Consider the following 15402-nt stretch of genomic DNA (forward strand, 5'->3'; position numbering starts at 1 on the left):
CGACGCCGCGCTTGGGATTATTTTAGGGAGTTATTTTTCCAAGATTATTACATATTCATAGTTTTCTATTCCTCCAATTTTCGCGAGCTCGCTCTCTCTCTCTCTCTCTCTCTCTCGTTCTCTTTCAACTCCCAGATGCCCGCTATAAAGCGCATAAGCGCATTTAATTGAAATTACGCTGGCGCAAGCAGGAAGCATCTCTCTACGCAACTATAACGGCTTTGTCCCGAAGTAGGAACGACCGTCTCTCGCGAATAACTCATGTGGCTGTAATCAGAGAATGAGAAAACGTATGCGCTTTAGCGAATGTAATTACGCGCAACAGGAATGCGATTAAGGCCGCGGAATTCTCGCGGACACCGAAATCCCCCTTCGACCGGTCTTTTAATGAAGTCTAACCTCGTCTGTCCCGGCGGTTGCCGCCGGTCCACGAGTCGTCATCGCGGCCGACAGCCGATGGACGCTCACGGTACGTCATCATCAGGCCGATCAGACTTGCCGATGACCGTCATCCAGCTTGAAACGCTGCCGAATCCTGAGAGACAATCAGCCTGATGCTGCCCGTCGGCTCGTTCGACGGGGTCCGCCGGGGAGGCTTTCAGCCCGCCGATGTTAAGCCGCTTAATGACGCGAGAATTTTCACATATTTTCCCCGCGATATCCGAGGTCGTAGCATTAATTATCATCTGAATATCAGATGCCTGGTATTAACCGGGTTCGCGAACGGGGACCCACCGTTGGTAAACGTCCCCGATATCCGTCCCGAGATCCAATTAATTTTTCCATTTGCGCTATTTCGACGCGCACGCACGGCAAACGGATTCTTTTGGATTTTAATTACAACGCGAGTCGCGCCCGGCGCGTTGCAACAACGGAGCGAGCGAGAGAGAGAGAAAGAGAGAGAGAGAGAGAGGGGGGAAAGAGATAGGGCTTTGAACACTGAGCGCACCGTAAAAGATTTATAATTAATTATTCGCGGTTCGCAGGACTGAGATTATTACGGATGGACGTGATTCCCGTGCGAACTCGCCGGGATCTATTCGACTCCAACGTAGTGTAACGCATCATCGATTCACCGTCAACGCGAACGAAATTGACGGCCCGCGATCGATCAATGTCTGGCCTCGCGGACCAACGACTTCGTTCGTTTACGTGGTACAAATAAAATTCACGGAAACGTGGCAGGATGCGTCCGTACGGCTTGATTGTTGGAAATATTGCAGGCAAGAGCAAATAAAGCAGCGCGAGCTCTCGAGCGCACCGAGTTGAAAACGCGCACCGTAGGACTCTCCTCGCGAAGGGCTCTCAGGCTGCAGGATCGGATCTCGATTCGATGAACGTTCGAAAAGTCATTATTGGATTTGGAGATTAATTACACGCGTTACGGTTATTTTTAATTCGGTTCACGCGCGCGCGCGCGCGCGCATCGGCGATGCGATTTTTACAGCCGTATTTCTCGCGTTTAACGCGGAAAATCGATCGTGAAATGATTTACGGCCGCTCCGCCGTTAATTGAATCGGCCTGGGAATTCGGCTCAATTTGTGTTTTCTTCTCAACAATAAACTAGTCATCTCCCGCAAATTATTGTATATCGTACGGTTATTTATATTATATTATATAAATTATCACATGGAAGTATAAAAAATAGTAGGACTAGAAATTATATTTGAAATTTTGAATTTCTGAATTTTCGACACATTATATTCGATTAATGAAGTTCTGAAGTGCAAAAATTCGGGCGGCCAAATATTCGAAAATCTGAATACTCGGAACTTCAAGAACTGGAAAATATGTATGCCCGATTGCTGAATTCTTCCACGTGAGAAGTTTCTTTCTAAATGATATTTGCTGTCTTAAAAAATGTGACGTTTCTTGAATTGTGCTGTTACATATCATGGCGAAGTTTGCACATTTATTTCGAAATAAAATTAATGGGGACTTGTTATTTATTGTTTTCTTCATTCGCTTTGCGAATTTTATTTTATTTTTTAATAGGCAAGTACAAATCTCAGAATTGAACTGGAAACACTTAAATTGATATTCATTGCACATCATTTGCAACTCGATGGTTGTAAATATTGCGGACAAGAGTAAATAAAGCACCGTGTGCTCACAAGCGCGTTTTGTCGCACATTTTATTGCATTCTCCACAGTTAGTTCTATTAACAGCTTCGATATTTCGAATCTTCAGTGTCGAATATATCAAACGGCACCCCTAAAAAAAAATGTCGAAACATTGGTGAAGGATCGCGGATAACGACGAGGACGGTGATTGCTTGATTGATTGATAATTTGTCGAGTTCGTTCATTGAATCCAATAAAGCTAAATTCGGTTGAAAAAAAAAATTGAAGCGAATTGTTCGATTTTTAACGAAATGGCCGCCACACATGAATGACTTGTCACACTGCGGAAGGGAAAAAGAAACGTTCTCTCAGCGGTTACAACGGTTAACGGTTGGGCTTGCAAACTGGGCTACGTTAACGCGCGAAAATATTGTTTCTCGCACGCGCCTTCTCCGCACCGCTCCTGTCACTGAAATTTATCTACAGGGGAATCTACGAACCGGCATGCATAAAATAACGACTAAGTTTCGCCTTATCTTATCATAAATTTTACTCTCCAGATAGGCGGCAAGACAACCACGACAGCTTGCAAACTGCCAAGTCAAACTTTTCTCCGGTTCGACTTTGCAATTTACGCAGTGTAGGAGCGTAAATTCAGACACGGGGAGAGGCTGAATATCGTATTATTTTTATCCGTCTACCTTTTTCTCTTCCAATTTGTCTTCCTCTCTTTCCTCCATCCCTACTCCTTTCTCTTCTCTTCTTTCGGAATCGCGCGACCGCCGTTCGCGGCAACCGCCGATGCACGGTGATCTGAAAGTAAAAATGTTTTGCGAAAAATCTGAATGTTGACAAAATTGATATAATCTTTATATATATATACATAGAAAATGTTCTTTAAAAAAGAAAAGTAACTGTAGATATTCAGTAAGATATTCCATTCAGCGTAGGGTATCGCAAAACCGCGTCTGTATCGACTTGAGGTGAAATTTGAAAAAAATGCTTCGTGACGAAGAAATATTCTCAGGCCGCTGTGCGACGCGTCGCCCGGAAGTCGATGTCACGCACCGTTTTGCAGATGCGCATCGGGACGACTCGTGAGGCACGGCCGGCTCATCGAGTGCGTCGTCAGACGCGCTCAAACGCTCGCAATCGTGCGGATCCTCGACTCGCCCTGACGATGAGGCAGCAGTGCTTGAGAAAGCCGGTCGGCCATCAGCTGGGCAGACCCTCGGGAACTCGCGATCGACAGGGATGAAAGGTTCGTCATAACAATATTTGGACATCGGCTCCCTTAACACTCGAATCGTTGAATTTTATTAAAACAAACACTCGTCCGCCTTTTTGCTTGAATGTTTGGAAAAAATTACCAAGCGCAACAATGGAGAACGGACGGTTCGGGGGATTCGCAATCGTGACGTTGATTTGATTTCATCCATTATCGTCCGCGCGACGCGATAATCGCAACAACGTTAAACGACGTCGACGATGATCTCGAAAGCTCGATTTCGCATGTGAGATAATCCAATCAATATCGCCACGTCGTGTACGAATGCTCGCGTGAAACGAGTGTGCGCGTAACGGAAATTTCATTTGACGAAGGTCAATCGGGAACGTGCGAAGTACACGTGCCTCGAGCCTCGGGACACCGGTGTCTCGGCTGGAGATCTAGCACGGTGATCACGTGGGGAATTAAGCGGTCGACCGATGATGATGGAGCACAAACAGACAATCCTGCTGGCGCCGTCGCTGAGCAACAGCAGCTGTTGGCGAGGCGGCACGTCCGAGGCGGCCTGGACGGGTCCAGGCCCTGGAGAATTGATACGAGCCACCCTGATACTGCTGCTCAGCCTTGGTATCTTGTGCGCCAATCTTCTGGTGATATGCGTCATCAATAGCAGGCGGTACAGCAAGTACATCCACGCTCAGGTGCGTAAATCGTAAATCGCGACACGGTAGATTTATGGATCCTGCTTAGTCCGAACAAGCAGAAACTCGGCCGGAAAAAATCAATTGACGCTTTCGTCCTTACGATCGAATGACGGTACCAACCAAGCCGAGATCATTATACTATTTTTCTTCCAAAGTGTACATACCTTCAAATATTACAGTCAAAAGGGACTTTTTTATTCACTCATGTATTTATGTTATGAATTTTTAGCCGAAATTACGTTTCTTCAATGTTCTTATTTCGGTTTTAATCTGCAAAACTTAAGTAGAATAAGGCTTCTACGATGGTAAAATCTTGTTATGAAAACTTCCACAAGTATACGAGAACTTTCTCAGACACTTATACAGTCTTAAATAACGTAAAAACCTGTACTGGCCCTCGAAGCCCCAGGTTGTTGATGGAGAGTGTTAAATTACACGTTAAATTACACGTAATAGTCCGATGAAGCCGCGACGCATCTCGCACGGCGAGGAATATCGCCACAACGAGAGATTAATTTTGCATTTGTTCCGTGTCTTTGAGGGCCCCCTGTGGAGGGTGAAATATCAGCTACGCGAATGCGCGGAGGTTACCGTCGCTGGTACAACTCACTGGCTATATGATGGAACGGTCTGCGGTATTTTCCCGGTTTCTCTCTCTTCTTCCTATGTAAATCAGTTTGAAGTGGCTGGCTACGCGAAATACAGGGGATAGTCATGTTTCAGGATCCGAAACCGAGCACCGTTGGCTTTGCAGCGCGAAACGGAGAGAGAAAGAGAGAGAGAGAGTGGGAAGATACGACAAGGGGGGGGGGGGNGAGAGAGAGAGACTAATGATGATGCCCGCAAAAAGTTAGACGTGTTCCTCGCGGATGCTACATCTTCCACTTATTCGGTTAATTAAAACTTCCCGGCAGGTTGCGACGGCGTCGTAACACGGGAAATTGAAAATGCGCTTATTAGAGCGCGCTGTGTAATGTGTCGTTCTTTAGTATTCATCGATTTCCCTCGCTCATGAATATGCAAATCTTTTCAGTGAGTCGATTTAAGTACGCACAAACTCCGGCTACTCTTAGCCGTTTCGCGAAAACGCGCGCACTCGGATGTTGCCCGGCTCGTACATCAGCCGGGACGTTTCTCCGCTAGGAATGATTATCCCGATAAGTATTTTCCCCCTCCTGCGAATTCGTTATCGGGAATTATGCAATTTTCCGCCGGCACGGGTAGCATAGTTGTTAACGAAGTATTGCCGACTTTTCCGTATTTCCACCTCCCGCCGCGGCTTCATAGTGACTTTTCACTCCGCGTCGTCTCGCGTCGAGTCGTGGAATTCGATTTCTGCGTATACAAGACGTAATTTGTGAAATATGTATGTGTACACGTGAGCAACTCGCTCGTATACGCTACGTAAGGTGAATATCCCAATTACACCGTAAATCCTTGAGCTGAAGCTCTTTTTACACGTTTCTCGTGCATATCTCGCCGTTTGAAATCGCGTCATTTAATACGATCGGACGTGTTAACTTGACACGCCTAAATTTCACGCGTTAATTTAACATGATTAAACGTGTTAAATGACGTGAGCTAAGTCGGCAGAAAACATGTAAAATTAGCTTCAGTCAAATGTGTCAATTTGAGATGTTTATGCGTGTAAAAATAATACATTTGGATTTACAGTGTGGTGGCAGTGATATTGTATTGAAGCAAATAACCAACATTTCGAACAATGCAATTAATTCACATTAGTGCCAAAACGGTTCATTTGTGTTCAAGGGTTTATTGACAAAAGTTATTTGTTTTAGTTCCCTTTCTAAATACCCGTAGTTTGTCGATCTAATTTCGGGACACCCATAGTATACATACACACATATATATATATATTTAATTACATGTCGTATTGGCTGTAGTTTACGCTATATGGTAGTATTGAATTTTCGAGTTCTCATCAAGATAAATCTGGGCATCAGAGCATGTTTTTTCAAATATGACGTAAATGAACCCTCTAATGATAATGCAATGCCAAATTGACCCCACGGCTTCGTTTATTTTCCCGTGTGGCTGCTTTTCTTCTTAAGGAACGTATCATGTTATTATTTATTTCTTTTATCTATTTTGTACATTGATTACAAGAAAAATAAACGAAACAGAGCATGGGGTCGGATCCGAGCTCACATTCCTAGATAACGAAAGTCCATTTTGCCATTCAAAGGCTGAATCGATCAAACCTAATTAAGAATATTTCAACTAAAATCACTGACAACTTCAAGGATAATTAAGACAATAAGAAAGAGGTAATAAATAATATCCCTTTCCATTGTTTCGATATTGAGATTTCACTGATGGAAATAGTCGCTGCAGCAGGCATTTTCGGCGAAATTCCACCGATTTGCTGTACAACCATGACCACCGGTGATTATTGACTGCTTTTCAGTGACGATGCACCGACTGCACTTTAGAGAATAGCTTCCTTGAAAAATTATATTTCGTTACCATCAACCATCTTCATGAATATTAATCGAAGTCAAGCGCGCAGTGCTTATGCGGCGCGAAGTTTTCGTTACTCCGGCTTAATCAATATTTTCTCCCGCTACACCTCTCACGATGAAGCCGGGGAGGTGACATTATACAGCAATTTACCCGTCCAGACGTCTATTGACACTGACCAAGGCGATCAACAGGTTCTCCTTAATTTTCTTCCAGCCCAGATATCTGCTGACGAGCTTAGCGAGTAACGACCTAGCGATTGGTCTACTGGTGACCCCCTTCGGTTTCTTGCCGGCTGTTTACGGATGTTGGCCGTATGGCGAGGTGGTCTGCCAGATTCAGGTAACTTTCACGATACTCGCTCCCTTCTTTTGCTCCCTCCCCCTTTTTGCTTTTATCCCCGCCGAGTTTCGCCGAACTTCGCGTTTATTGCGCGCAAGTATCGTTGGATCGCCGCTCAACTTTGCGACGTTGTCAAAGGGAGTCAAGACAATCAAGATCTCTGTTGTTATAAACGTTGAAGCGAGATCGCCGGGGCTCAAAAGTGGATGTTTCGTAAGCGCAGAATCGATAGCGGGTAATGCGTCGAGCATCGACCGGTGCTTTCATATCTCGCCGCCGTAATGAGTGCTCCCTTGTGTGTAACACGTCGGCGATTACGGTATCTCTTATGACGTCGCGCATTAAGGAGCCGTTCAATAACCCCGCGCCCTTCTCCCGTCTTCTCCTCATTCTTCCTTTTTATTTCTCTCTCCTTTTTTCCCCTCCTTCTTTCGTCAGAACCCGAGGAATTTATAGGAAATCTCGGGATCTCGGCGTTCGCCCGCAGGAAATTATTATCGTTCGAAACTCACGGCTGCGCTTCCGGCAGCCGGTACTTCTTCCGCTATTTCCTCCGCCAGTCGGCGGTGGCTACGACGTTATCGGAGTTCCTGGCGATAATCTTTACGCGTTGCGCCTTTCCCTCCCTCCTCCGCGACATCTTCTGAGGTAACGGTGTGATTTGTGACCGTATATTTCTTCATTTCGCACGTGCTAAACTCCCGCCGAAGTGCCGCGCCCCCCGTCCCATCGGCGCAGCCTGAATTTCGTGCTGTTTGCTTATCTAACCGAAACGGGAAATTGCCGTAATGCCTCTCTCTCTCTCTCTCTCTCCCCCCCCCCTCTCTCTCTCTTTCGCGTGCGGAATTAGCAAACGCAAAATATATGCGCAAATGAAATTGATTCGCCGATGAGTCAATTCCAATCGTAGCCTAACGGGGTATTGTCGGCAAATTCATCAGTCGCCTTAATAATGGACGAAAGTTTGCAAATTATGAAACAATAACGCGATAATGAGCTATTTAATTGCCTGCGTACAGGGATGCATCCGTGGCAATCGTAAAGCACGTTTAATATGTTTGTGCGTGGAGAGATGATTAAAAACTTTGAACGTCCGAGCGGTAGAACTTACGAAGGAACAGACTTGAGGGGAAACATAGCGGAGAATTTTCCCATTAAAAGTCCCTCTCTCTCGAAGCCATTATAATTTTATTTATACTAACAGTCCCACGGGACGGAACGGGATCTCTCGATGAGCGCGGACGGGAGTTTGAAATGAGAGAGCGGAAGAAATATTCATTAATCCGGGACGAAGAGCACTTATTAATTCCGCTAATACGGCGGTCAATGGAGCAAGCGGACGACTTATCGGTATATCCTCCTCGGCTGAAGCATTAAAATACATCGTATGGCGGCATAATATGGAGGCGAGCGATGTGGCAGCTCTATTCGAACATCAGAAGTTACGGCCGCACCGATACCGACAAATCATCCCCGGCGCATTCCCTGATAAGACTCCGGCGCGACAGAAATGTATGTTGCGCTGCATCGGGATGCCTTCCTGATATCTAAGATGCTGATGTCTTCCGCGACGCTCCGCATCTGCGGACACTCTCGTAATGCCGTGCCATCCGTAACCGTCGAGAGAGATTTTTGTGCCCACGTCACCTCCGTGCTCGCTCCACACATCGCGGACATGCGTATAAATTTACGAAGGATACAAACTCACCAAGATTTACCGCAGATCCAAGTGTAGAATTATTTCACGCTTGTATATGCGTGAAATCGTGCGGTGACTTTTTACGCATTTCCACGCGTGTTATCTCGCCACGCGTCATCTCAACATTTCATTTGTGTTATTTCGCGCAGTTAAACGCATATGTTTTACACGCTTGCATATTAAATTATACATTTAAAAAATGTTATTTGCGCGTAAGGACTTTGAATCTTCTTATATATAATTATTATTTAATCATATTATATATTTAATAAAATTAATGCCACTTTGCTGTTCTCAGTTTCTACTACGTTGTGGAATTAAAAGATTTAAGGAGTAACATTTCGATTTGGGCCCACCACTGTTTTGTTAAAGCTCAAAGAAGAACCGGTTTCTGAATCATTTAATACTCAATTATCCGAGTAATCTATCCGTGCGAATAATTCTCCTTATTCGTACTTCCGCAACCGACGGCTGGAGAAGTGAATTTTAGCAAAGTGTACCTTCACAATAATATAAAATGCCACTTTGCTGAGCACTTTTCGAGACCCCGCTTTAATAAAGGACGCTTGCAGGGACCGAGACGTGCCATAGAAAAGTAAGTAGTTAACACGGTAGAAAGAATGAACAGTGACGTTGTAACAAGTGGGCTCTCGGCAGAGGAAATTAGTAAACACAGAGTAAGCAAATTTCTGCGTAGCAAAAGGAAGCCTCGCTAAGTTCGGTGTGTTGTAATTAATAAGACTGAACGCGCGGGCGGAGGAAGCAGCTGGCAGAAAATTAGTAAGCAGATGTGGACACAGATGTTGGGTAATTAGAGGAGTGAAAATCGAGTGAGTAATATTTCATACGATGCGGATTTTAGTCGTTTCCGTCCTCCCCCTCGCTAAAAATTGCGTCACACCAAGGCATATATCAATAATATGAAGAGAAGGAAAAGAACATCCACGCAAGACGATTCCTCTCGCGCGATCGCGCTCCTTTCTCGCGAGCTCGCGTTCTTTCCCGTATCCACGAAATATAACGCGAAATATATAACGCTCCCGATAACGGATATTCCTAAAGAGCGCATGCATACGACACGGGCGCTCGTAACAGCTGGGTGAAGAGATTCGGAGGAGATCCAATTTCTTATTGCGGCCGATGGTCGCCATAAAACTTTACGAGAACCGCCGACTCGGAGTCCAAAGTCAGGGCGATCTCTCTCGGCATCTGCGCAACAGGGATTTCATAAAACTATAATAGTAATATTCTTACGCGCGTCAGCCGACTCGTCTTAGAAACGTATTCACACGCGATCCTTTCCTTCCGGCCACCTTGACCCACATGCCTCTCCAGGATATATACGGGATTATCGCGGGATTAACATCTCCGCGAGCGTTCCGTGCCCTACGTTTCCCTCGCGTATGATACACATCTCGCACCTCGAACCCTACGCATGTCACGTTCTTTCTGACACATACATCCCTATAGTCCCTCGAGGTCTCTCTTGTGTCGAAACCCGAGTCGAAATTTTAGTCCCGTGTTAACCCATTTCGTTCTTCTATCACACGAATAGCGAATTTATCTTCAAGATCTTCCAAAATTCATCGTAGAAAGCCTATCTGGCCTAGATCTTATCACTGAAATATAGTTTGGACTTTTGTCTTTCGGGAAATAATTTCACCTGGCCATCACCTTTTACCCCTCCGATTAGTAGATAGGAGTGGAAAATAACCTTGCAAAACACATCTTGTTAATTCATTTGCCTCACCTCTTTAATTAATTGATGAAAAATAGTAACAAATAAAAAATTGAAAAAATATGATGAGGTATTGTTGCCAAAAGCTCAAATTGTCGAAAATAACGATTTCTATTATGATAAAATTAATTAAAAATATATATAAGTCCTTGTAATCATTCTACGTGTAAAAATATCAGGGTGAGATAATCGAAAAGTGGATATTTTCCAAAATATTTTATTTCTTATCTTGATATTTTTCAGTGCATGATATAAAATCTCATAAAATATTCACCTTTCGATAATGTCACCTTAATACTTTTGTACATAATTTTGTACATAATTTTGTAATATGAGAGAAATCGATTACCGATATTAATCATTTCACACAGGTGTATCGATGCATTTGCAAAATGATACGAATTTCTTTCTTACGTTTGCTTCGATCGATTTCCTCCTGAATGCTTTTCTGTCATTCTACTTACAAAAATGTTAAGACGACCGCTTCTGCACCATGTAATTTCTATTGGATAAATTTTCCTCTCACTCTCGTAGTTTCGAAGATATTCGAGATGCTTGATTTAGCTTCCGAGTTAGCGCCACGTCCTTCATGAATGTCTTTCTGACGTTTCATGAACATTTCAGCCTACTTCTCCAGAGTAGGATGCGACCCAATCTCAGGAGATTGTGAGGCACTCCCGAAGAAGTGAACTGAAATGTTCACAAAACGTCGGAGACAAATCCACGAAGGACGCGACGCTAATTCGACGGACAAATTAAATATTTATCCGCACTGCGGAAGCCTAAAAGATCAGATATTCAAGGTGGTAATCGCGCCTCACTCTGTATAAATGTGGAATTAATACTAATACTTTTTCCATGTAGCATTTTGACTCATGAAGGACTCGTTATCGTCGTAATCGCGTAGACGTAGTCTCACGATCGCGTCGATTATTAACTAAGCTTGACGGACGATCGAAAATGTGACATGGTGCGCGGGCGATAATTCCGCCCGAACGTGGAGAAGTTGGCGTGAATCTATTAATTCGCCGAGGCGTGACGATAGCGCGCCCGATGGTGTGCGCGATCGTTGGGAAAAGCGATGGAAAGTGGAACGTGCGAACAGCCCAAGTCCTGAACGATCGTGTAAAACTTTACGTGACCGGCGGCTAAAGGCGATGCGACTAACGGCGCAATTTCGGCCCTCATCGCAGATCAGCTTAATGACGATAGTCGCAGTTCCGACGCGACTCGCTCGGACTTGCAATCGTCAACTAACTACTTCAAGTGGAAATTTCGGTTCTATATTGAGTCTATTTAGTTCCAAATTAACTATTCAATTTTATTGTGCTCATTTTGATCCTACGAATAGAACGTTATTTCCGTTTTCTCCACTTGAAGACTCGATGTAAAATTAAACAGACTTAGACCGTATTCGAGAAACACTATCAGCGTTAATGCTTCATTTTGTCTTTATCGCTCATTAGACGTAAAGAAAGGATGACGCGCTAATGATGTGCTCCTCGAGAGCAACTTTAATGTAGGAGTAAAATTTCGACTCGAATTATCCCGAAATTTTGATGCTACTCTGACGCTCTTAAAAATAATTTGCGCCTACGTATGCGGCCTATGGATTAATGAAAACCTACTTTGACGATACTGACAGATTTTAACTTCCCCCTTGAGCCTTTAATTCCACCAATTGATATCAGAGAATTGTAGGCCATGAGGAGCAAACACGGATGAAATAGTGCTATTTAAATAATAATATTTCAATGAGAAAAATATAACTTTAATGATAATCCTGGGATTTGAGATCGTTCGTGTGGAAAAGGCGGTTGCCTACGTTTGTTGAACGTATCAAATTTTCGGTACGTTCGCGACGGGCAATTTTCATCTTCCTACTATCAATATTAATATGACGAAAAATATTAATACGTAAATAGTATTAAATTATTCGTGCTCTTCATAGTCCACAATTCTCTGATATTTTTAAAATATAGAAGTTTCATATTTGAAATTTCTACGGATTGAATTCCAACGCTATCTTCTATAATTTATCTTGACTCTAAAACTCGAGCGAAAACGGAAATTTGACAGTCTCAGGGTCGAAGTAGCGGTTTTACTATATTATTACAATTGAAATTGAACCTATTTTGCCATCTTAGCTCCCACTGTGTTGTATGATTAAAGGTTTAACACAGGGCCAAAATTTCGACTCGGATGTGCACCATCCGCTCGCCGGCACACTCGGCATTAATGGACCCGGCTTAATATTCACGTTTGCCGGTGACTGCTGATACTCGGTCCGTTTCGAAAGAGCGCCTCGGCTGTTTACCTCTGAGCCGTAACGAGCGCCGATGTACCGGCTATTAAATTGAACTTGTATTGAAACATTGAATTTGTATTAATACTCGGCTGCCGCGATTGCGCCGCGATACATTCACGGCTGATCCACTCGTGCGGCGCCCCGTCGTCCGCCACGTGAACATGGATTCTCGTTACGCGCATCGCCGGAATATTTTAATAGAGGGATGTATCTCACAAAAAGGCGGCGCGGGCATGCGAGAGCGCGGTGTTTCATGTCGCGGGTGATTTTATTTTCGAGAAATCTCGCGCGCAGCATTTTTCGCACCAGGCTTGTAGGTTTTCGCTCCTCGTCGGCTATCGCGGCTTTGCAGCGGTGCGGAGGCGGAAAAAATTCCAAATCTTGGAAATAATGTTTATGTTTATTTCACTATATCTATCCAAATACTCAATTTCCCTCCCAGCTCTTGATTATATTTTTTGACAGCAGATACTATTATTAAACTATGTTATAAAAATCACGTGCCAATTCTTAGAACTTTAGTTGTCATTGTTATTTATACTCGATGTATGATGTTGCTCTTGTATAATATAAAATATTAATATAAAATATTATTTAATATATATAATGTCACTTAATAATTATTATTAAAAAAGAAATGATCAAATAATTCTTTCACAACACGCGCGTGCGATTGTGACTATAAACATAGATTGATATAATTAATTATTCTTTAATTTTTATCTTATAGATGTTTTAATATTGCTCTTCGCGTGAACTTAAAATTTCGGGAAAGAGCATAATAATGGAGAAGTGCAAATGCAAAAAAGGGCATAAAGCATATTGAGAAATTCCGCGGTTATGACATTTTTTCCACGCACTTCCACGCACCGTACACCATTGTGCGGCGCGACCGTCGCGTTAAATCGGCGGTTGAAAGCGAAATAATAGGTAATAAAATCTCGCTGTTTGTGTCATTTATTGAAAAACAATGGTCGAGTGGCGCGTCCCGCAGCATTCTTGATCCCCTATTGAAATTCATCGAGGATATTGTCGCAAATATCACGCGGATAATTTTCCGAAGCGTTACACGCGACCGCGATTCCGTTCGTCGGGGGGCTCGCGAAAATGACGTTGTGTAAATTTTTATGGACAGACACAATATGCGCTTGTGCATCACCGCGGATTTCAATATACCATGGCGCCGAGTTGAAACGCACTTCGGGTCCTGCAAAATATATAGATTCGGCGCAGGACGCGGATATCGCCCGTAGATACGCGCGATGGAGAACGGGTGGATCATGGCGATTGAAAATGAGCGCGAGAATGATGCAGGATTCGCGCGGGCCGCGCTCTCTCGGCCACTCGATATTCATAGAATCTATCCTTAGCGAGGCAACAAATCTCCCACGTCTACGTGATAACCCCGCGGATAGCGACGGAAACCGCGACGGTGCTTGTGTATTCACATATCCACGCTGGAAACCAGACCGTAAACTTCGATAAACTAGCGGTCCTCCTGTTCTTGCTCAGCGGCGCGGGATTGAAGATTCCGCCGGAGACGCTCGTCTTCGCAGGATCCCGCGCTCGGCGAGTTTAGAGAACGACCGAGTATTACAATCACAGTTTTTCCTCGGGAATCCTGCGAGGGGTCTATCAACTCCGGTGAAGGATACCTATCGAGAACGATTGTCCTTGTACGGCCGACGACGATGTTCGTTTTACCAAGTACGACCTCTCTGTTTTACATACGTCCGTCAGGTTGACTCCTCTTCCGCCTCTCTAATGCAAAATAAATGATAAATATATAGAATTATGCGCTATTTATACGCTCTTCGGATATGAAACGCAAACATTTTCCACCCCACTTAGCGGAAAACAAAATTTTTTGTGGGGACTAAGCGAATAACCAGCCAACCCCTCCATCTATAAATAACAAGCTATTCAGCAGAACAAACGTGTATAGAAATGATGAATTAATTATACGCTCTTATATTCAGATAATTTCGATTCTGGTACTGCTAAATTATATTTTTTGCGTCAAGCGGGAAATCCTTTAAGGGTTGCACAATAACCGAAATTACTCCTATATAAGAATACATAAATTGATTTATCTACATTTACACGAATTATAGATGCACATAATCGTTTTAGCGATCTCTTCCTATTTTCAGACACTTTAACGTTTACCCATTTAGCATCTTTCTTCCCGTGTTTCCGTTTTTACATATTTTTACGTCAAATCTCCCCTCGCGCGTTGCGGTCATTTCTGGGCCGATGCGGTCGAAGTGATACGATATTCTGGTGCACGGGAAGCGCACAGGTCGAAAACGACTGAATTGAGAGACGAGCGTCGCATTTCGCGGATTACAATAATAAACGTATCTGATCGCGTCCGATATACCGCGGCCCCGATTGCCCGCTCTCGATATTATTTCTAGAATGCCCACGGACAGAGGCTCGCCCTGGCGAATTATCGAATCCGCTAATTATAGGTCGCGCAGAACGGACTATCTATCGGACTGAATTCGCCTCGCCGCTCGTATTTAGCCGCATAATGTCATTACTTATTCTCGGGACTACGACGTAGCCGAGAGCCGGCCTCCTCGCTTCGCTCGCTCTTTTTCCGCTCCATCCACCTCCCCCATCTTCCCCTTCCCCTTCGTTTTGCTTTTTCGCGGCGTAAACCGACCTGAAATACTCCGGTTGCCGCCGCCGTTGCTGTCGTCGCCGCAATAATACGATTGCGAATTTAATATTCCGCAATTTCGCCCACGTCCCCCGGCAACGCGCGCGCGCGTCACCGCGTGTACCGATGCTCGTTTCGTTTTATTGCCGACGAGCTGGGAGGGGGGGGG

General features: G+C 44.2%; 1 protein-coding gene across 1 annotated transcript in view; it reads left to right on the forward strand.

Moving 5' to 3' along the window:
• Window positions 1-3284: 3284 nt before the first annotated feature.
• Window positions 3285-15402, forward strand: part of LOC106750131 (trace amine-associated receptor 9) — a 53777-nt gene continuing 41659 nt past the window's right edge. The window contains exons 1-3 of the mRNA XM_014630239.1: window positions 3285-3326; window positions 3668-3994; window positions 6695-6820. Of these exons, the coding sequence (XP_014485725.1) occupies window positions 3773-3994; window positions 6695-6820 (348 nt within the window). The 5' untranslated portion in view covers window positions 3285-3326; window positions 3668-3772. The remainder of the gene's footprint in view (window positions 3327-3667; window positions 3995-6694; window positions 6821-15402) is intronic.

The sequence above is a fragment of the Dinoponera quadriceps genome, unplaced genomic scaffold (assembly GCF_001313825.1).
Source record: "Dinoponera quadriceps isolate SergipeBrazil2010 unplaced genomic scaffold, ASM131382v1 scaffold4585, whole genome shotgun sequence".
NCBI lineage: Eukaryota > Metazoa > Arthropoda > Insecta > Hymenoptera > Formicidae > Dinoponera > Dinoponera quadriceps.